This window comes from Pelophylax lessonae (genome assembly GCF_965119305.1).
Source record: "Pelophylax lessonae genome assembly, chromosome: 3".
Classification (NCBI taxonomy): domain Eukaryota; kingdom Metazoa; phylum Chordata; class Amphibia; order Anura; family Ranidae; genus Pelophylax; species Pelophylax lessonae.
This window is the reverse complement of record NC_138770.1, coordinates 646989879-647011679: the sequence shown is the minus strand read 5'-3', so window position 1 is coordinate 647011679 and position 21801 is coordinate 646989879. Positions and strand designations below refer to the sequence as shown.

At 42.2% G+C, this 21801-nt stretch overlaps 1 protein-coding gene across 1 annotated transcript in view; it reads right to left on the bottom strand.

The window, feature by feature from the left end:
• Positions 1-21801, bottom strand: part of PPP1R21 (protein phosphatase 1 regulatory subunit 21) — a 247552-nt gene that overhangs the window by 124257 nt on the left and 101494 nt on the right. The window contains exons 8-9 of the mRNA XM_082252349.1: positions 8408-8460; positions 25-174 (exon numbers count right to left, since the gene is read on the bottom strand). Coding sequence (XP_082108475.1) covers positions 25-174; positions 8408-8460 — 203 coding nt within the window. The remainder of the gene's footprint in view (positions 1-24; positions 175-8407; positions 8461-21801) is intronic.

Genomic DNA, 21801 nt, shown 5'->3' with positions numbered 1-21801 from the left:
TAAAAAATGCTTGTGTTCCTTTACCTTTTGATTTAATGGCGAGATGACATCGATTGCAGAGTCTATGGGAAAGATCTGGACTCTCTGTTCCGTGTATGTATGAAAGTTCAGTAGAGCAGTGACTAGATCCTGGACAAAGGCCAGAGCCTGGCTGGCTAATTCCCGAGCCTTCAACTGGAAAAGGAATTTGAGGAGTCATCAATTCATTCTATACACCAGCAGAGGAGAGGCAGACAACATTCAATGGAGTTCATAGACTAACTATCTGCAATGTACTGTATAAGTAATGGCTTTACTGTATTTTACATTCTCTTAATCTTTATTTTTTGGAGACAGACTTGCTTAAAGTTGACCTGTTGGAAAAAAAAAAAAAAAAGGATTTTTGACTTCCCATAAAATCCTTTTCGCAGAAGTTCATTGACAGACGCAGCTTCATATCTTCCTGTAGGGGGCAGCATAACCCAATGGTCAAGAAGATATGAAGCTGCGTCTGTCAATGAACGATAAAGAAAACTGGATTTTTGACTTTTCTCTGAAGTTCATTGACAGACGCAGTTTCATATCTTCTTGACCATTGGGTTATGCTGCCCCCTACAGGAAGATGTGATATATCATTCATGGACAGCTGCATCTATCAATGAGCGATAGAGAAATGGGATAGCTGCTAGTTGTACAGTAATACTGTACCCCCCCCCCCCCAGGAGTGCTATTGACCTCCTTAGATATCTGATGTCGAAAAGGAACACTGAGCAGTAGAGGATCTGACTATCAGACACAATCTCCTGTGTTAGGGAGACTGGCTGAGAATAGCCCCCTCTTGAGGGTGAGCCACTCTGATTTCCTTTCAGCCCGGGGGGGGGGGGGCAGTAACAAAATTGTAAAAGGCAACCTAATCCAAAATCGAATTCCAAAGCCCTGAAGCTCGATGGATCTCCCGTCGCCTAAACTGCCATAGTAAGATCTCCGGTCTCTTGGAGCTCCATGGGGAGACCTTCCTCACCACATCAGCTTACAATGACAGCAGAAGACGGGTGCTGGTAGTTTTTGGTGCTGAAAAGAAGTTAATAGTTCATACATTTCCACTACATGGCAAGGCCTTGTTCACAGAAGCTTTAAGTCCCGTACACACGATCCAAAAATCGGACTACAGATCGTCAGGTTTTTGGGGGCTTTTTGCATGCTAGTCACATATTTTATATTGGCCAGGCCACTCGCTGACACCTTTGCTGCCATAGTGGTATGGGCTGGGTGTTGAGTGTGCCCCTATGCCATGGGCTCCTTTCCGGTTCATCTGCCCTACAACTGTCCATCTAAATTCATGCGTTTCCATTGTTGGAGACTCACAGAAATTAGAGTTAGGTCCACAGAAAATGGGATGCCTTGCCGGGGCTCTGCAGCTTACGCATGTATTTGCAAATGTGTGCAACTAAACCCCTGTTTTTAACGCATACTGTTGGACAGGTCAATGTGGTTGGTCGGTAAGTTGAGTTTGGAAATGTCTGTTTTTTTCGTATGCGTTACCTTTCCAATGCTCCTTGCTGCAGTGACCAGTTACAGGTGAGGGCAGTCACTACTTGTTTGTAATGGTCACATATCAAACGTAAAAAGTTTACTAAAGTTACCAAAATTCTTGTACAACAGAATAAAACTTCGGAAGTCATGTAATGTGCTGTAGAGTATTTGTATTGTATTTTCGAAAAACAACTGTACTAATTAAACGAAAAATCGTATGGGAAAAATTATCGTGCTTTTCCGATCGGATAATATTGGATGAACTGTCGTGATTGGCTCTCTAAAGCTCTGTACTAACGATCCGATTATAATACAATTGCTTCGAAAGCGGTGATTTTCGGATTGTGTGTACAGGCCATTAGCTTGTCCAAGAACAATGTATATACACAAGTTTTTTAACCACTTGGAGACCAAGTCTTTTCTGAACACTTGTTTAAAAGTTTAAGGCCCCTTTTACACAGGCGTTGTGCCTGACAGAGTCCGTTTTTCTCAGCGGGGATTGATCCGCCGATCCCCGCTGAGAAGGCGGATGACAGCTCCGTCTCCACTTACTTTGCAGAGACGGAGCTATCAGATCCATGCTCTCCTCTATGGGAGATCGGATGAGATTGGACCGCCTGTCTGTTTTCATCCAATCCAATCCTCCAGACGGATGGAAAATAGGGTTTCCATCTGTCCAGATTTCACAGACCGGATCGGATAGCAGCAGAGATGTCTCCGCTGACATCTGCTGCTCCATAGAGCTGCATGGAGCATTGATCAGATCCGCCTGAAAAACTGACAGGCGGACCGGATCTTAAAGCCCATGTGAAAGGGGCCTAAATCAGTATTTTTTTGCCGATTACTTATACCCCCAAACATTATAGAATTTTTTTTTTTTTTTTTAGCAGACACCCTTGAGAATAAAATGGCGATTACTGCAATTTTTTATGTAACAAAATACATTTTAATGAATTAAAGAAATAAAAAAAACACAACAACAATATATAGCTCATATATATCCTCAGCGCATGTGTTTGTCTATGTCTCTGTCGCAGTGGGAAATATCAGTCTGCCTTGGTCTCTCTGGCCCTGAGGAAGCCTTGCTGCGAAACGCGTCGGCTTGCTGGGGACCCTAGACTGTGCTACATAGAGACCGTAACATCTTTGGGATACACTGTATCAGTATTCCCTACGGGAATATATTTCTACTCATGCGTTTCTCTTTCTTTTATAATTTCTACTGAATATATGTCTATGTGACATATATTTTTTATACATATATGTACAATAAAGACAACATTTTATTATAACTGTGTAATATTTGTGATTCTCCTCTTCCCAACAGCCTATACAAAGCCCCATCTTTTCTCAAGTTTAATAGTTTCAATTACTTTAGGGGTATGGGCTATTTATCAAGGTAATTTGTACCAACAATATATACCCAAATATTTTTGTATAGTATGAAAGAGGTTATACTGAGTAAACAGATACCCAACATGTCACGCTTTAAAAATGCGCACGCTTGTGGCATAGCGACAAACTAAGCTACTCCATTGGCAAAGTTTTAAACTCCTTTCCAGGTTACCTGTTTAGCGTTACAGAGGGGTGAGCATTGGAATAATTGCAGCGATAAATCACATATGTAGTGTGAACACTTTTACATATCTCTGCACGACTTCTTACGTATGCTTTCGCATCTGAGCACAAGCACAAAGGGATAGGGGGCGCTTTAAATTTTTTTTTATGATTTTGTTTTTTATTTTTACACTGTTCCTTTAATTTTTTTTTATCACTTTTATTCCTATTACAAGGAATGTAAGCATCCCTTGTAATAGAAATAAGAATGATAGGTCCTCTTTATGAAGAGATCTGGGGTCAAAAAAGGCCCCAAAAAAAAAAAAAAAATTGCATACTTCAATCCTGGACCGGAAGTGATATCATGACATCGCTCCGGTCCTCCAAGGCCATAGAGACAATAAAAGCAGATCTACATTTTGATTGCCTCTGTGACCAGTCTGCAGCAGATCGTTTCTCGGACATGCCGGCGAAAAAAGTAAGCCCACGAGACGGGCGGGGGGGGGGGGGGCAGACCGCTCGGAACGCTTTCAGGAGAAAGCCAGCTGCCAGCTGAAAAATACAATACCCGGGTTATGGCTGATCGCTTCAGGTATAATACCAGTAAACCACAACGTATATATATGTATTGCGGTCGGCAAGTGGTTTAAAGGCATGTGCAAAAACGTACCTGCTCTGTGTAAGGGTTCTGCACAGAACAGCCCCCATCCTCCTCTTCTTGGGTTCCCAGCCGGTGCTCCTGGCACCTCAACCTTGCCGAGTGGCCTCAATAGTAAGCTTGCTATGGGGGCACTTGTTTGGGCTTGTTCCTGAGCCGTGCGCTGTGTCCATTGACACGCAGATTGCGACTAGGCCCCGCCCATCACTCCCTATTTACTGGTACTGGCTTTGATTGGCTCCTGCTGCGGTGTCTGAGTCTACGAGGAGGGAGAGAGCCGCTGCTCTCATTCACAGCGCTGGTTCAAGATAGGGCTCAAGAAAGTATTGCATTCTCTGCACTAAGGTAAAAGAGAACATAAACATACCTACCAGGATAGCTGCAGCACTGATCCCAGCCGCCTCTAACACAGAGAAGTAAGCGATCAAACATCATTGATCACTTAGCTCTCTGTCATCAGGTTGCAGCGAGACAGTGAGTGTCTGTCACCGTCTCTCTGCTCTGCCCCTCCAGTGCTCACTGGAGTGCTGGGCTAAGGAAGGGGGCAGGAGTGGCAGACTCCGTCTCCTATCGGCTCGCTGAGAGGCTGAGCCAGCTGCCGGTCCTAGCATCTGGGTGGATAAAGACTTTAAAGTCCAGATCTTTCCAGAGTCTGGACTGGCTGAGTGATGTCAGCCGACAGCGGGCTTTAGTCTGCTGTCAGCTGAAAATGGGTCACAAGAGTGCAGAACTAACTGCACTTCTGTGATCCATAGGAGAAGCATAGCCAAAATAGTTTTGGCTATACATCTCCTTTAAAGTGTTACTTAACGCACAACAGTTAAATCAGTCTGTATATGCAGGAAAGCAGGCTTGTCCACTCACTGTGGAACCTAAGGGGTTACTCCTCTGCATTGTTTAAAAGGTTGTTTAATCCTGTCTTCTCTCGTCCTCCCCTTCTTTTACTGTCCCCAATCCTTCTGCTGATAGTACAGAGCCTTGGGGAAACTCTGCACATGCTCAGTTTGGTGTGTATTGCTAGAAAATTATTTTTTTTTTTTTTTGGGAGGGTGCATTGGGATCAGCACAGGGCCATTTAGTACTGTCCAGAAAGGGTCAGCAGTGACAGGACCACAAGTAGTGTACACAAACACTGGCTAGGCACACATTCAACCCTTTGATCGCACTAGATGTTTCACAGCTTCCCAGCCAGTGTCATTAGTACAGCGACAGTGCATATTTTTAACACTGATCACCGTATTAGTGTCACTGGTTCCCACAAAGTGTCAAAGGTGTCAGTGTTAGAATGTCCGACGCAATATCGCAGTCCTGTTATAAGTCGCTGATCGCCACCATTACGAATATAAAAAAAATATATAAATATAAAAAATATATAAATAAATAAAAATTCCAGTATATATATATATATATATATATATATATATATATATATATATATATATATATATATATATATATATATATATATATACATACATATATACACACACACATACACACACATATACACACCATAGTTTGTAGATGCTATAACTTTTGCGCAAACCAATCAATATACGCTTATTAGGATTTTTTTTTTTAACCAAAAATATGTAGCAGAGTACATAATGGACTACATTTTATAAGAAATTCTATTTTTTTCAATTTCTTTTTTTTTGCATATGTTTTATAGAAGAAAGTGAAGAACATTGGGTTTTTTTTGCAAAATTGTCGATTTTGCTTATAGCGCAGAAAATAAAAAAAAAACATTGGTGATCATATACTACCAAAAGAAAGCTCTATTTGTGTGAAAAAAATAGATTTTATTTATGTACAGTGCCGCATTCCTGCACAAGTTTCAGTTAAAGTAACGCAGTGCTGTATCGCAAAAAATGGCCTGGTCATGAAGGGGGTAAATCTTCGAGAGCTCAAGTGGTTATAGACTCTATAGAGAAAATACTGTATTCATGTAATGTACCGAACAACAACTTAAAGCGGAGTTCCAGCCATTCACTCACCTGTCTAATGGTCCAGCGATGCGGCCGCCCGAAGCCTCGATCCTCTCCCTCGGCGCCAGCATCACTGCCGTGGGCACCCGGCTGTGACAGTTTGCGGCTTCACAGCCGGGTACCCACTGCGCATGCGCGAGTCGCGCTGCGCGCCGTGATTGGCCGGCAATCTTCTGGGACCTCTGACGTGTCCCAGAAGATTGCAGGGAGGGAGGGGGAGAGGAGAACTTCCGTTCAGGGCGCCGCGGCGCTCCGAGCGGAAGTGGGAGCGGGTACCTGTCAAAACTAGGTACCCGCTCCCCCCCCCAAAAAAATGACATGCCAAATGTGGCATGTCAGGGGGTCAGGACTCCCTAAAGCGGAAGTTCCACTTTTGGGTGGAACTCCGCTTTAAAGTACATAAACCATAGACGTCAGGTTCAGGTTACAGTTTGTCTCTTAAAAGCTCCTCTTCTTTCAGCTGTCAGTTTGTAAAAAAAAAAAACACGTTTTGGTGCAACCTAAGCACGAGTAAATGTACAATGGTGATGGTCATCTCCATCTAGCAGCCGACGTAGACACTGCTTAAAGAGGAGTTCTGCCCCCCTATGAAAAAATTAACAGTCAGCAGCTACAAATACTGCTGACTTTTAAATATTAGAACTTACCTGTCCAGGGTTCACCGCGATGTCGGCACCCGGAGCAGATTTTCGTATCGGCTTTTGGGTGCCGCTGCAGCCATTCAGGGTAAGGGAACCTGGCAGTAAAGCCTTTGGGCTTCACAGCTGGGCCCCAACTGCGCATGCGCGAAGCGCACTGTGCTTTGTAATTGGCCCAGCGGCGAAGGAAAAAGGAGGGGGGGCCGAACTTCCGAGGGACAGCGCCGTGGCACTGTCTCCCGGAAGTGGGGAAGGGTACCTGTCAAAAAACAGGTACCCATACCCCCCCTCCCGCCTGAACGGTGGCAAATGTGGCACCGGAGGGGGGGGGGGGGGGGGGAGCATATAAGCTAAAGTTCCACTTTTGGGCGGAACTCTGTTTTAAGGCTCGAACACATAAGAAAAATGGGAGAACATTTTCGTCCGAGGAACTTTCCTACGATTTTCGTATAGTGTGTACACAACTTACGACGACCTATTTTGACTTTTCGTATGAAAATTCCAGAAAGGACAAACTTCAAAATTTTTCTTGCACGGGAACAGAACAAACTATTTTAGTTTAACCACATCAGCTCCGGAAGGTTTTACCCCCCTAATGACCAGGCCATTGTTTGCGATTCGGCACTACGTTGCGTTAACTGACTATTGCGCGGTCGTGCGATGCTGTACCCAAACACAATTGATGTCCTTTTTTCCCCACAAATAGAGCTTTTTTGGGTGGTATTTGATCACCTCTGCGGTTTTTAGATTTTGCGCTATAAACCAAAAAAGAGCGACCATTTTGAAAAAAAAAAAAAAAAAACACGCAACGTTATTTACTTTCTGCTATAAAACATTCCCAATAAAAAAAATTTAAAAAATTTAAATTTTTTTATCAGTTTAGGCCAATTTGTATTCTGCTACATATTTTTGGGAAAAAATCCCAAAAAGTGCATTTTAATTTTTTTTTGCGCAAAAGTTATAGCGTTTACTAACTAGCGTTAGAGCTTTCTTTGGGTGGTATTTGATCACCTCTGTGGTTTTTAGATTTTGCGCTATAAACCAAAAAAGAGCGACCATTTTGAAAAAAAAAAAACGCAACGTTATTTACTTTCTGCTATAAAACATTCCCAATAAAAAAAAAATTAAAAGATTGAATTTTTTTTATCAGTTTAGGCCAATTTGTATTCTGCTACATATTTTTGGGAAAAAATCCCAAATAGTGCATTTTAATTTTTTTTTGCGCAAAAGTTATAGCGTTTACTAACTAGCGTTAGAGCTTTTTTTGGGTGGTATTTGATCACCTCTGTGGTTTTTAGATTTTGCGCTATAAACCAAAAAAGAGCGACCATTTTGAAAAAAAAAAAAAACGCAACGTTATTTACTTTCTGCTATAAAACATTCCCAATAAAAAAAAAAAAATTAAAAAATTGAATTTTTTTTTTATCAGTTTAGGCAAATATGTATTCTGCTACATATTTTTGGAAAAAAAAAATCCCAAAAAGCGTATTTTAATTAAAGTTATAGCGTTTACAATCTACGGGATAGATGTTGGGAATTTTCATATTTTTTATTAGTAATGGCAGCGATCAGCGATTTTTAGCGGGACTGCAACATTGTGGCGGATCGGACCCCTAACTGACATTTTTGACACTTTTTGGCGACCAGTGACATTACTACAGTAATCAGTACTAAATAATATGCACTGTTACTGTATAAATGACACTGGCAGGGAAGGGGTTAACACTGGGGGTGATCACGGGGTTAAGTGTATGCCTAATAGTGCTTACTGACTATGGAGGGGGGGATGGGTTGGACAGAGACAGGGAGAGATCGGTGATTCAGCTTCGATTTTTCCCTGCCTCTCTGACAGAAGAACCGCCTGCTTTGTTTACATAGGAAGGCGGCTCTTCTGTCATTCTAGCCGAAGATCGCATGAGGCCGGCGGTGATCGAGCCTGATCCTCCCGCGGTCTGGCTCCTGCTGTGTCTAATCGAATCAGTATAACTGCGGCGGGCGGGAAGCGGTTAAAATGGAAATTTGAATAAGTAATATAACAAAAAAATAATACAAACCTGATGTCTTCTGTTATGCAATGGTACATTCAAGGCATTGAAATCACTAGTTCCTAAAGCAAAGAAAGAAATGATAGATGTAAATGTGGTTTATATATCAGCAATCAAACAAAATTACTTGGATAAAATTTCATGAAAGTTAGCAAGTACCAAGATCTCAGTCCCTGAATAAAATGCTAAAAGTGCTTTTGGGGGGCTCAACCCAACACTATTGACCCCAAATTGAAATCGCATTTCTGGATGGACAAACACACTTCATTTTACGAGTCAAAAAAAAAAAAAAAACATGAAATACAGTGGGGGTAGAAAAGAATCACCCCCTTTAAAATCAACACATTTTATTGTTTTGCAGCCTGAAATGAAGACAGACACAGTTTTTGCTTTATTCTGCTGTATTTATTAGTGCAACTTATAACATCCAAGTGAAAGATAGAACACTAACATGTAAGAAAAAATAAATTCAAAAAACAGAATCACTGAGTTGGAAAAAGGATCACCCCCCTTATGTCAGTATTTTGTTGGACCACCTTTTGCTTTAATTCCAGCCTTTAGTCTGTTGGTGTATGTCTCTACTAACTTTGCACATCTAGACTTTGCAATATTTGCCCACTCTTCTTTGCAGAACTCCTCATATTCAGTTAAATGTGATGGTGAGGTTTGTGGACTGCAGTCTTCAAGTTATTCCACAGATTTTCAAAGGGGTTTAAGTCTGGGCTCTGACTAGGCCATTCAAGGACATTCACCTTCTTCTCCTTCAACCACTGTGTGGTCACTTTTCCTGTGTGCTTTGGGTCATTGTCATGTTGGAAGGTAAACCTTCCCATTGACAACTTTCTGTCAGAGGGCAGCAGATTTTCCTCAAAAATATGATGAAATTTTGCCCCATCCATTTTTCCTTCTATCCTGACAAGTGCTTCAGTCCCTGCTGCAGAGAAACACCCCCACAACATGATATTACCACCTTCATGCTTTACTATAGGAATGGTATTATTTGGATGGTGAGCTGTATTGGATTTCAGCCAGATATAATGTTTGTTGTTGAGGCCAAATAATTTAATTTTAGTCTCATTTGACCCTCTTAAAAAAACGCACCTTGAAGATTCTGAGGCCACTCGGAAAAAGGCGTTATGGTCAGATGAGACTAAAATGTTATTATCTGGCCTCAACACCTAACCGTATGACTGGAGGAATTTCAATACAGCTCACCATCCAAATAACCCCTTTCCTTCAGTAAAGCATGGAGTAGGAAATAGGTTATGGGGCGTTCTCTGTAGCAGGGTCTGGAGCACTTTTCAGGATAGAAGGAAAAATGGATGGGGCAAAAAAGCGTCAAATTAGGAAAATCTGCTGCCCTAAACCAGAAAATGGTCAATGGAAGAAAGGTTTACCTTTCAACATGACAATGACCCAAAGCCCACAGCAAAAATGACCACACAGTGGTTGATGGAAAAAAAGGTGAATGTCCTCACACGGCTTAGTCAGAGCCCAGACTTCAACCCCATTGAAAATCTGTGAAATGACTTGAAGATGGCAGTCCACAGGTCACCATCAAATTTAACTGAACTTGAGCAGTTCTGCTGTGAAGAGTGGGCAAATATTGCAATGTCCATATATGTAAAAGGTAGTAGAGACATATCCCAACAAACTAAAGGCTGGAATTAAAGCAAAAGGTGGTCCAACAAAATACTGACATACGGTAAGAGATACAGTAAGAGATAAGGGGCTGGTTGGGGGAATAAGGAGTTTAATGGTGAGACCACATCCTAATAACCATACGGTTTACTCATGTTTACTGCTACATTGTACCTGGCTATCACATGATGTCGTCATTTTAGGGCTAGCCACCCATTTGATTTATATGTATGTATTGTTATGTTTTTTCTATACAATTTTTTGTAAATAAAATTATATTTTTTATATAAAAATACTCCTTTCATTGCTCAATAGCAGTGGTTTACTTTTGCAGACCTTTAATTAACCACTTTAGGACCGGAGGATTTTCCTGCTTTACGTCCACGCCACTTTTTGAAACTTGGCACTGCGCGACTTTAACTGACAACTGCGCGGTCGTGCAACGCCCTACCCAAACTAAATTTACGTCCTTTTTTTCCCCACAAACAGAGCTTTCTTTTGGTGGTATTTGATCACCTCTGCGCTTTTCATTTTTTGCGATATTAATAAAATAATAGCGACAATTTTGAAAAATTAACAATATTTTTCTACTTTGACAGTTAAAAAATATCCAATATATTCAATTTTTGTCATATATTTAGGCCAAAATGTATTTAGCTACATGTCTTTGACAAAAAAATTCTCAATGAGCGTATTTTTAACCGCTTTAAGACCGGAAGATTTTACCCCATTCCTGACCAGGCCATATTTTGCGATTTGGCACTGCGTTACTTTAACGGACAATTGCACAGACGAGCGACGCTGTACCCAAATTAAATTTATGTCCTTTTTTCCCCACAAACAGAGCTTTTTTTACTTTTCGCGCTGTAAACAAAAAAAGAGCGACAATTTTGAAAAAATAACAATATTTTTCACATTTTTTTCTATGAAATTCCCCCCAAAAAAATGTAAAAATCAAATTTTTTTAACATTTTAGGCCAATTTGTTTTCTGCTACATATTTTTGGTAAAAAAAAAAAAAAATCGCAATAAGCGTATTTTGATTGGTTTGCGCAAACGTTATCGCAGCTACTAACTACAGGAAAGATTTGTCATTTTAATTGTTTGTTTTTTTTTTTTAACGAGTAATGGTGGCGATCTGCAATTTTTTTCGCGGGACTGCGACATTGGGGCGGACAGATCGGACCCTTGACTGACATTTTTGACACTTTTGGGGGCACCAGTGACATTATTACAGGAATCAGTGCTATAAATATGCACTGTTACTATAATAATGACACTGGCTGGGAAGGGGTTAACTTTATTGGTGATCAAGGGGTTAAATATATGCCTGGTGCTTACTGACGTGTGTGGGGGGAGGGGGCTGTGTGACACAGACACAGATCGCAGGTTCAGCTATGCTGAATCCTGCAATCTGTCCCTGCCTGTCACATAGGAGATCCGCCTGCTTTGTTTACACAAGCGGGCGGATTTCCTCACTCGATCCCCGACGATCCCCTGGCCCGACTCCCGCTGTGCCTGAATACAGCGGGAGCGAGCCCCCGGCGGCGCGCGCGCGCCGCCCGCAAGAGGAGGAGTCCAGCGACGTAGGTCTACGTCGCTGGACGGAATCGAGCCACTTTGCCGCAGTACGCTCCATGTGAGCGGTCGGCAAGTGGTTAAAGTCCCATTGGGGGGGTTCCTCCTCTTTGACATACAGTAAGAGGGGTGATCCTTTTTCCAACTCAGTGATTCTGTTTTTGAATTCTTAAAAAAAAAATTCTGACATGTTGGTGCTAAATCTTTCACTTGGATGTTATAAGTTGCACTCATAAATACAGCTGGATAAAATGGAAACACAGTCTCCTCCACTTAATTCCTACTGCTCTGACAAACACCATAGTAGGCGAATGTATTTTCGCGGCTTTGTACAAGAGCGCATGAAATATGAATGGAGCGAGAGAGGCAAGACAGAGAGAAATGCCAACTCTTTGGCCTCATGAATTATTTATCGGCTACTTCGTTGATCTCCTGCGTCTTAGACGAGTAAACATGTATTGTCAAACTATGGGCCAGCTGCAAGGTAGAGGGTTAACCATATAATGAACATGACAAGAAAAAAGCCATTATTCTATGAGTCATAGACATACTGTATAATGCGGATCTGGATATGCGATAGGAAGACAAGGGTATCAATTATTCAAATGGAATTTTTATTTATTTCTTTATTTTTAAGGAAAAACTAAGCTTCCGGCCAAGGAGTGGATTAATGGTTTATACTCTTACTTTACCATCGTGTGACCTAACTAGGTGTGTCAACCCCCCATAGAGAATAAACAACCATTCCAACTTATATTGTGAAGGTTTTTAGTCAACTTTAGTACAAAAAACAAATCAAACGCCCGTGCAAAGAATCAAATATTGAAGTGGGCATGTTGTGGACAGCTGTGCTCTTATACCCTTGTAAATCCTTATGCACATGCAATACTAGACTCAATAAATAGAGCTTGGCTTTACCAATTACCAATGCAAGCAATTCTGCGTAATGTGCCAATATCTTACATAAAGTCAGTGGTGTATTTTGGTTTTGTGCTGCCCTAGGCAAGACTAAAATTGGGCGCCCCCACCCACCTTCCTATTTAACAGATATGACTCCCTCTAAAATTGAAGGACTGCAAATCCCAGCACGACCCCCTGAGATTTCATGAGAGGGAGAGGAAGAGGGAAGAGAGAGAGAGAGAGGAAGGGGGAAGAGAGAGAGAGAGAGAGAGGAAGGGGGAAGAGAGAGAGAGAGAGAGGAAGGGGGAAGAGAGAGAGAGAGGAAGGGGGAAGAGAGAGAGAGAGAGAGGAAGGGGGAAGAGAGAGAGAGAGAGAGGGAGAGAGAGAGAGAGAGAGAGAGAGAGAGAGAGAGAGAGAGAGAGAAAGGGGGAAGGGGGAAGGGGGAAGAGAGAGAGAGGAAGGGGGAAGAGAGAGAGAGGAAGGGGGAAGAGAGAGAGAGAGAGAGGAAGGGGGAAGGGGGAAGAGAGAGAGAGAGGAAGAGAGAGAGAGAGAGAGAGAGAGAGAGAGAGAGAGAGAGAGAGAGAGAGAGAGAGAGAGAGAGAGAGAAAGGGGGAAGGGGGAAGAGAGAGAGAGAGGAAGGGGGAAGAGAGAGAGAGAGGAAGGGGGAAGAGAGAGAGAGAGGAAGGGGGAAGAGAGAGAGAGAGGAAGGGGGAAGAGAGAGAGAGAGGAAGGGGGAATAGAGAGAGAGAGAGAGAGAGAGAGAGAGAGAGAGGAGAGAGAGAGCAAGCAGCACTAAAGATGAGCTCCTGAAAACTTTTACCTTTTATACCTTGCAATGGGCAAAATTGCAAAGACAAACCTAGGAAATCTGAAACTACATGCAAGACAGAGATGAACAAGAAGAAATAAATTGAATGGAATTTAACGGAAAAAAGAGAATAAAGACAAAAGTGCAAAAAACTCCAAGACCAGACGAGTATCCAGCATCAGAGAGCATCAAAGGCTGAGGATTCAAGCAAACAGAAACACAAGGTAGGACTATTACTAGAACACCAACAACAAACAAATATAAAGAAATTATACATATATTTTTTAAGCAAATCTCTGTACTTAAAATGGAACAGAACAAAGAAATTACCCTGAACACAGACTCCCCTACACAAGCCAAAGTCATCAGGGGGTCTGACTTTTCGGAGATTGTTTATACAGAGAAAGGAATGAGCAAACCAACAAAGAAAGCCATAAAAGAGGAACTACTCAAGCAAAACACAGAGACTCTGTTTGCTGACTTTTCCAATAGTGAACATGGCAGAAAGATAACAAATTTGATTTTCCATACTGAGTACACTGAAGCCTGGCATACAGCTTTCTGTAAATTTTACAATATTATTACAAAAGGAGGTATCTGCAAGGGCCGGCAGATCAAGGTCAGGGATGACGAGGAGGACGATTGCGCTGTACTCACCTTGAACATATATCACAATGGCACCATCATGGCGCAAGGCACAGAGGAAAGATTAGAAGAGCTTAAACAGGTCTTCCCACAAATTAAAGATCAGGCCAAGGTCTATATGGATCTAAAATTTCCTGTCAAAAATCATGAGGAACAGATACAAAAAGACACTATGTCCAGAGACATGCCTGATATCCCCTCACCCACAGTGCTCAGAGATTGCTTATCTCAACTTGAGAGAGACTTTATACAATTCAAAGAACAGCTTCAAAGACAGTCAAGTGACAAAAATGATAATTACCAGCTGAGAGAAGAGCTGAAAACACTGAAATCTGAACACGAATCTATCCTAGAAGAAATCCGATCTACAATTCAACGGATACAGCAAGAAAACACACAACTGAAGGAAGAGGTAATGACACTTAAATCACAAATGATAATTAACAACCAGGAAAGAGAATCAAAGGCTATGGTCTGTACAGACAAAGTACCCATTAGCAAACAACAAACTAGTGGAACTCATCAACTCCCAAAAATTAACACTACAAAGCCCAACAATAGCCAAGACGACTCTAATAATCCAGAAACCACAAACAATCCATCATCAAACCACAGGAACAGGCAACAAACTCCTGAAATTGTTTTAATAATAGACTCAAATGGGAAATACCTTAACACTAAACGGCTCTTCCCAGGAACAAGAGTCTCCAAAATTCACTGTTCAACAATTGAACAGGCAACAAGAGTCATCAACGACCCATATTTCACCAACCCCAAACATATCATCATACACACAGGAACAAACAACATTCAAGAACAGCAGGAAGTGATTGTGGACAAATTATTACAACTAACAGAGACTGCACAACAAAAATTTCCACAGTCCAAAGTAATCCTGTCCTCCCTTCTTCCAAGAAGGGATATATCAAATGACATAACCCAGCAAATCAACACAGAGCTGGCAGACAAAACCAGGTCAAAACCTTTGATTCACCTGGCACAACACCCTTTTATAATGCCCCAACACCTCTATGACAACAAACATCTGAACAAACAAGGGGTCAGTCTCCTGGCGAGAGAATTCAAAGACATTGTTCTTGGGAGATTTCACTACCCTGAACCTGGCACAAAACATTCTCAGACAGAAACAATCACAAGACCCCAAGCCCCACCACTAACCCAATACAACACACTAAAGGGAAAAACAGGGCCACAAAGATTGCAAGAATGGAGGAAACCACCTGCCCCAGGACTAAAAAGCAGGGAAATGGAGGAGGAGGAGATAAGATCCATCCTCCTCAGCACATTATGCGATATACTTATGAGCTCAAAAAGCACAAAAGACAGAGACAACCACCCAAAACCCAGTTTGCCACTGGAAATTTACCCATTGCAAGGTATATAAACTACAAAATGTCATCTTTAGTAATTAGTAGCTGGAACATTCAGGGTCTGAACACTTCAGCCTTCGGATCCAAAGTAAACGATCCAGACTTCACACAAAGACTACATGAGACAGACATACAAATCCTCCTGGAAACATGGACTCGGGCACAGGAAAAACCAACAGTACCCATCGGCTATAGGGAATTCTCTGTCCCCGCACAGAAGGATAAAACCATCAAACAGGGTCGCTGCTCAGGAGGAATACTAGTCTGGTATAAGGAGGAGCTACATGACAACATCAATGCAATCAAAAAAGGAGAGAGCCACATCTGGATCAGAATAAGTAGCTCCATCCTGGCCTCTGAGTCGAATATCTACTTATGTGCAGCATACATTACCCCACCAGAGTCCCCATATTTCAGACCAGATATTTATGAGGTCCTACAAGGTGAGGTAGCTCACTTCCAATCCCTGGGCCAAGTGCTCATCTTTGGAGACCTCAATGCTAGAACAGGAAGAGAAAAGGACTATACAAGTTCTGATGGCAACACGTACATACTGGGCCCTGCAAATTACGGTCATGGGTTGATACAGATACAAAGAAACAGCTATGACAGTACAATCAACAAAAATGGAAGAAAATTGCTGAATCTGTGCCGCAGTCTGGGGCTCTATATCCTCAACGGCCATACCAAGGGAGACTCTCTGGGAAGGTACACGCTAAACTCCCATGTAGGCAGCAGTGTGGTAGACTATGCCATCACAGATATGGACCCCGCACTCATCAATGGCTTCACAGTCACCCCACAAACACACCTGTCAGACCACAACCAACTACTGCTATATATTAAATCGTCAAATAAACCATCTCCAAAATTCCACCAGGCTTCTCTCAGCAACCTACCACCATCATTTAAATGGTCAAAACAGTCTGCCACAAAATACAGAGAGGTAGCTGACAGACCTGACATCAAAAAACATCTCGAAAACTTTCAAAACAACACCTATGAGGTCAGCCCACGAGGTGTGAACAAGGCAGCAAAGGACTTCCATAATATACTACACACCATAGCAGAAACAGCCCAGCTGAAAAAAGCCAACTGCAAGAAAACATGCAACAAACAATCCAATAAATGGTTCGACAAAGAATGCAAAGCATTAAGGAACACCTTACGAACAGCCTCCAATAACAAACACAGAGACCCCGACAACAGCGACCTAAGGATAGCCCATGGCATTCTTCAGAAACAATACAAACAAACCCTTAAAGAGAAAAAGCAAAACTTCATCTCCAACAACCTTCAACAGTTAGAAGAGGCACTTCAGGAAAATTCTTTCTGGGAAATATGGAAGAATATTGGCTCAGCACCCAGGAAAAACAACCTCCACATCCAAAATGGTGACATCTGGCTCACTTACTTTAAGAACCTCTACAAAGATATCCCAGAAGAGGAGTTAACTGCAGAACAAAAATACCTCATCAAAAGACTGCACGATATGGAGGAAAAAATCAAGGACTTCCAAAACCCCCTGGATGTACCAATTACACTACAAGAAGTAACAGAGAAAATCCAACACCTGCAAACGAAAAAAGCCAGTGGGATGGATGGAATCCGGCCTGAAATGATTAAACATGGCTCCCCAGACGTACATGCTGCAATATGTAAAGTGTTCAATCTGGTACTGAGTGCCGGTCACTACCCTAAAATATGGAACCAAGGCCTCGTAACACCCATCCATAAGAGTGGAGACCAGTATGATCCAGCCAACTACAGAGGGATATGTGTCAGCAGCACATTAGGGAAACTATTCAACAGTATCCTCAACAAACGGATCCTTTTTTTTTTTTTTTTTTCAAATATATCTTTTATTTTTTTCCAAACACAAAACAGATATTACAACACAATCCAGTTGTACAAAGTTGCGGCTTCTACATACATAAGAGATCATTCCAGTCCTATCACCTCAGCTATATGTCTCTTCGGAAAGGTCTCTCAAATTATTAAATTTATATATCTATCTCGCCGTCTGTATACACTTCAACCATTAGGATGGTCTATTCTAAGTCCCCAAACACAAACAAATTAACAACCGCCATACACACAAAAAAACAAACAAAAAAAAAAAAACAAAGGAAAAAGCAAAAGAGAGAGGGAGGGAGGGGGTGGAGGTGAACAGGGGAAACCCCCCCCCCCAAATCCTCCCCCTAAAGTTTCCCCCCTCCTCCCCTACCCGTCCCCAATCCTCTAAGTTAAACTTCCCTCTCCATCTATATCTGCAGCAGCCTAGCCCCCTCCTCTGACAGGATAAAAGTATTCCAAAGCTCCCAGGTCTCCGTATATAGCCCACGTTTGCACTGTGATGTCAATACTAAGTCTTCCATTCTATTAATAGCCTCTACTCTGAATAACCAGTCTTTTATTGTCGGAGGATGCGGGCTTTTCCATAACACGGGGATACAGGCCTTTGCCCCATTTACCAAATGTCGCACCACTGACTTCTCATATCTCTGTATGGGAATATCTGACAGATGAAACAAAAAAAAAGCAGGGTCTTCGAAAATAGTGTATTCCGTAAATTTTTGGATAACGGATTTCACCTCAGACCAATATCCCAAGAGTTTCGGACAGGACCAAAAGATGTGAAATATGCCTGCATCCTCTCCTCCACATCTCCAGCAATTCGCTGGTGTGCCTGTAAATATCCTATGGAGTTTATGAGGTGTATAATACCACCTGCTCAATACCTTAAAGTTAGTCTCCTGGATTTTAGTACAGATAGATGTTTTGAAAACCAGCGAAATCATCTTCTGTTTTTGTGATGCTGTGAAGGTACGGTTTAAATCGTTTGCCCATTTGGTCAACCAGGGCAGAGCAGAGTTATCCGGAGGTAATATTAATAGGTTGTATAGTAGGGAGAGTGTGTGTGCTAAAATTCCTTCCCCTCTACAGTATCCCTCAAATTTAGACAGGCTCCTTGAGTATTCTGTCGGATTTGACAGTGCACTCAGGAAGTGGTGAAGTTGTATAGCCGACCAAAAGGTTAACTTAAAGTCACCCTCCTGGTTCGTTAGAGTCTCTACTGTCGGCCAATTACCTGCTATCAGAAATTGCTCAGCTCGAGCACACCCGGTTCTACCTAACGCGCTTAGGTCTGGAGATGAAAATCCAGGTTTAAATCGGGGATTGCCAATCACCGGGAACAATGGAGAGCTAGGTGGAATAATAGAGTGTCTCACATTAGCCAAATGACCTATACGCAACGTGGTACCTATAAGAGGATGTAGTCTCAGTTGCGAAGGCAAGTCTGCATAGCACCAAAGTGCTCCTCTGAGGGGGATATTTGTCTGTGCTTGCTCTACATTAGTCCATAGTTTAAATGTTTGATGTCTGCACCAGTCAACTACCCTACTCAGATGGGCTGCCTGAAAGTATTTTTGCAAGTCCGGGAGAGCTAGACCTCCGCATTCTTTTGGCCAAGTTAATTGCTTCCGCGCCAAGCGGGGTTTTTTTCTTTGCCCAGACAAATTTGGTAAAAAGAGCATGTATCAGATGAAAGTATCTAGCAGGTAGTTTCACCGGTAGAGCTCTAATCAGATAGACATGTTTAGGCAAGATATTCATCTTTATTAGATTACACCTACCAAACCATGAGTGGAGGCCCGTATACCACTTTTCCAAAAGTGTACGTGTCTCCACTATCAAAGGAGGAAAGTTCCATTCGTACACCCTAGCTAGACATGATGGAATATAAGTGCCAAGGTAACGTAGGGCTCTATTGGTCCATCGGAAGCCAAAATTTACCTGCATCATTCGTAGAGATGACACAGTCGACCCCACTCCCATCGCCTCCGATTTACTATAGTTGATTTTAAAATTCGTCAAGGATCCGTATCTGGTTAGTTCCTGTAATAAGTTCGGGACTGAGATAGTTGGATTTATCAGGGAAAACATAAGATCATCAGCATAAGCGGAGATCTTATACTGACCCTCGCCCACATGCAGTCCCTGTATATCTGGATTCTGTCGAATCGTACAGAGAAGGGGTTCCAGCGTAAGTACAAATAAGAGAGGAGATAAGGGACACCCTTGTCTTGTACCGTTATTAATGGTAAAAGAATCCGATAAGAATCCACTCACCTTGACCTGTGCAGTGGGGTTTGAATAGATACTGGTGATCCATCTTTGCATATTACCCCCCAAGCCTATATGCTTAAGGACCGAAAACATAAATCGCCAGTTTACCCTATCAAAGGCTTTTTCTGCGTCTGTGTTGATAAAGACGCTTGATATTCGAGTAGTATCCGCAACATGGATCAGATTTAATATTTTGGTGGTATTGTCTCTAGCCTCTCGTCCTAAGACAAATCCCACTTGGTCAAGGTGAATAAGATCGAGTAGGTGTGGAGCCAATCGGGTAGCTAAAATTTTTGAAAAGATTTTTAGATCCGTATTAAGTATTGAGATGGGTCTATAGCTTCCACAGCTTGTGGGATCTTTCCCTTCTTTCAGGATCACAGTTATATGTGCCGCTAAGGTGTCTCTAAGCATATTGGGATTTTCTCTTGGTGAGTTAAAAAGTCTAACCAGATACGGACCCAAGATGGGGAGGAAAACCCGAAAGTATTGGAGCGTATAACCATCTGGGCCAGGGGCTTTCCTTAACTTCATGGTGTTGATGGTCTGTTGAACCTCTGTCAAGGTAATTGGCTCTTCTAGTTGCTCTCTTATCTCGGCAGGAAGAGTAGGTATGTGAGATTTTCCGAGATAATCTTCCATCTCTGAGTCAGAGGCCGTAACATCTGTCAAAGAGTATAACGTCTCATAGAATAGGCCAAATTCTCTCACTATTTTCTTAGGAGGGGTCAATTTCTGCCCTTGTGGTGAGACAATGCTAGGGACATACGTTGATGTATTTGGGTCTTTAACCGAACGTGCAAGTAGCTCCCCACATTTGTCTCCAAGTTCATATCCTCGACCTCTACTTCTCTGTAGAGCAGCTTTGGCTCTATACAGAAGGAGATCCGCTAATTGCTGCCGTACTTGTATGAGTTCAGACTCTAAGTTTGGAGACGTAGAATGTTTATATTGGGCTTCTAGGTGTCTAAGCCTATCTAAGAGTTGTACTGACTGTTTCTCACGTTCTTTTTTAAGTCTAGACCCATGTTTAATAAAAAGCCCCCTCAGGACCGATTTATGGGCCTCCCACAGATTCCTTATCTCACAATCCTCCAGATCGTTCATATGGAAATACTCCTGAAGACCCAATGAGATGTCCGTTAAGACTTCAGGAATCTGTAAAAGGCCCTCATTCAGTCTCCAGAAACTTTGACGAGAGGCAGCATATTCCGACACAGAATAAGTGAGAAGTACCGGCGCGTGGTCGGACCATATTATATCCCCAATCGTTGTCGACTTAACCGCATGTAGCTGGTTATGCGGGATTAAAAAGTAATCGATTCTTGAATACGACTTATGGGGTACAGAAAAAAATGTATAATCCCGATCTACGGGATGTAATACTCGCCACACGTCTATCCAGTGGGCGTTGAAAAACGTTTGTGCAATACTTTTGTTTGCGGCTGGTAGTATAGCCGAACTGCCCGTAGATGTATCTAGTCTAGGAAGTAGTGGTACATTGAAGTCTCCCCCTAATATAAGCTGCCCTTCCTTAAACTCCAGGAGTAATTTAGACACTCGCTTAAAAAACCTTGCCTGACTGTCATTTGGTGCATACACTGTTGCAAATGTGATTAGTGTATCTGCTATTTTCCCCTTAATAAAGAGGTATCGTCCTTCAGTATCCGTCATAGTCTCCTTCAGAGACCAGGGTATTCTGGATGAGAGTAAAATGGTTACTCCTTTGGTTTTGGCTTCAGTATTCATAGAGTTATAAACTGCATTATAGAGTCTATTCGTAAATTTAGGAGCTTTGTCTTTTTTAAAATGCGTTTCTTGAAGGAAGGCGACGTCTACCCTATGTCTCTTAAGGTCATTAAACATCATCCTCCTTTTTTCCGGCATATTAAGACCTCTGGTATTTAAAGAGAAAATTATAAGGTCCTCCATTGTCATGATGGAGGGAAGAAGAGGAAAAGGGGAGAGGAGAAGGAGAGAGAGAGGAGAAAAAAAAAAAAAGGGACAGGGGGACACAAACTAACCCTCCCTAGGCGAGAAGGGTGGCGTTACCCTTCTCCCCCTTCAGAGCCTCTCGCTCTTCCACTAATTGGGAAACTTCCCATGTACACTATGTGACTCTAAGTCACCCCTCAATGTACTGACCTAATTGGGAGAGCGGTATAGATCAGGCGTAACAACAGATGTGTAAAAATAAAGAACAAAATACAATCCTGCTCTCCCGAGCCCCCTCCCAACCTCACCGACAAAGATCATGATCCTGTTGTCCCAGGAGAGGGAGAAAGAAAAAAAAAAAAAAAAAAGGAAGAA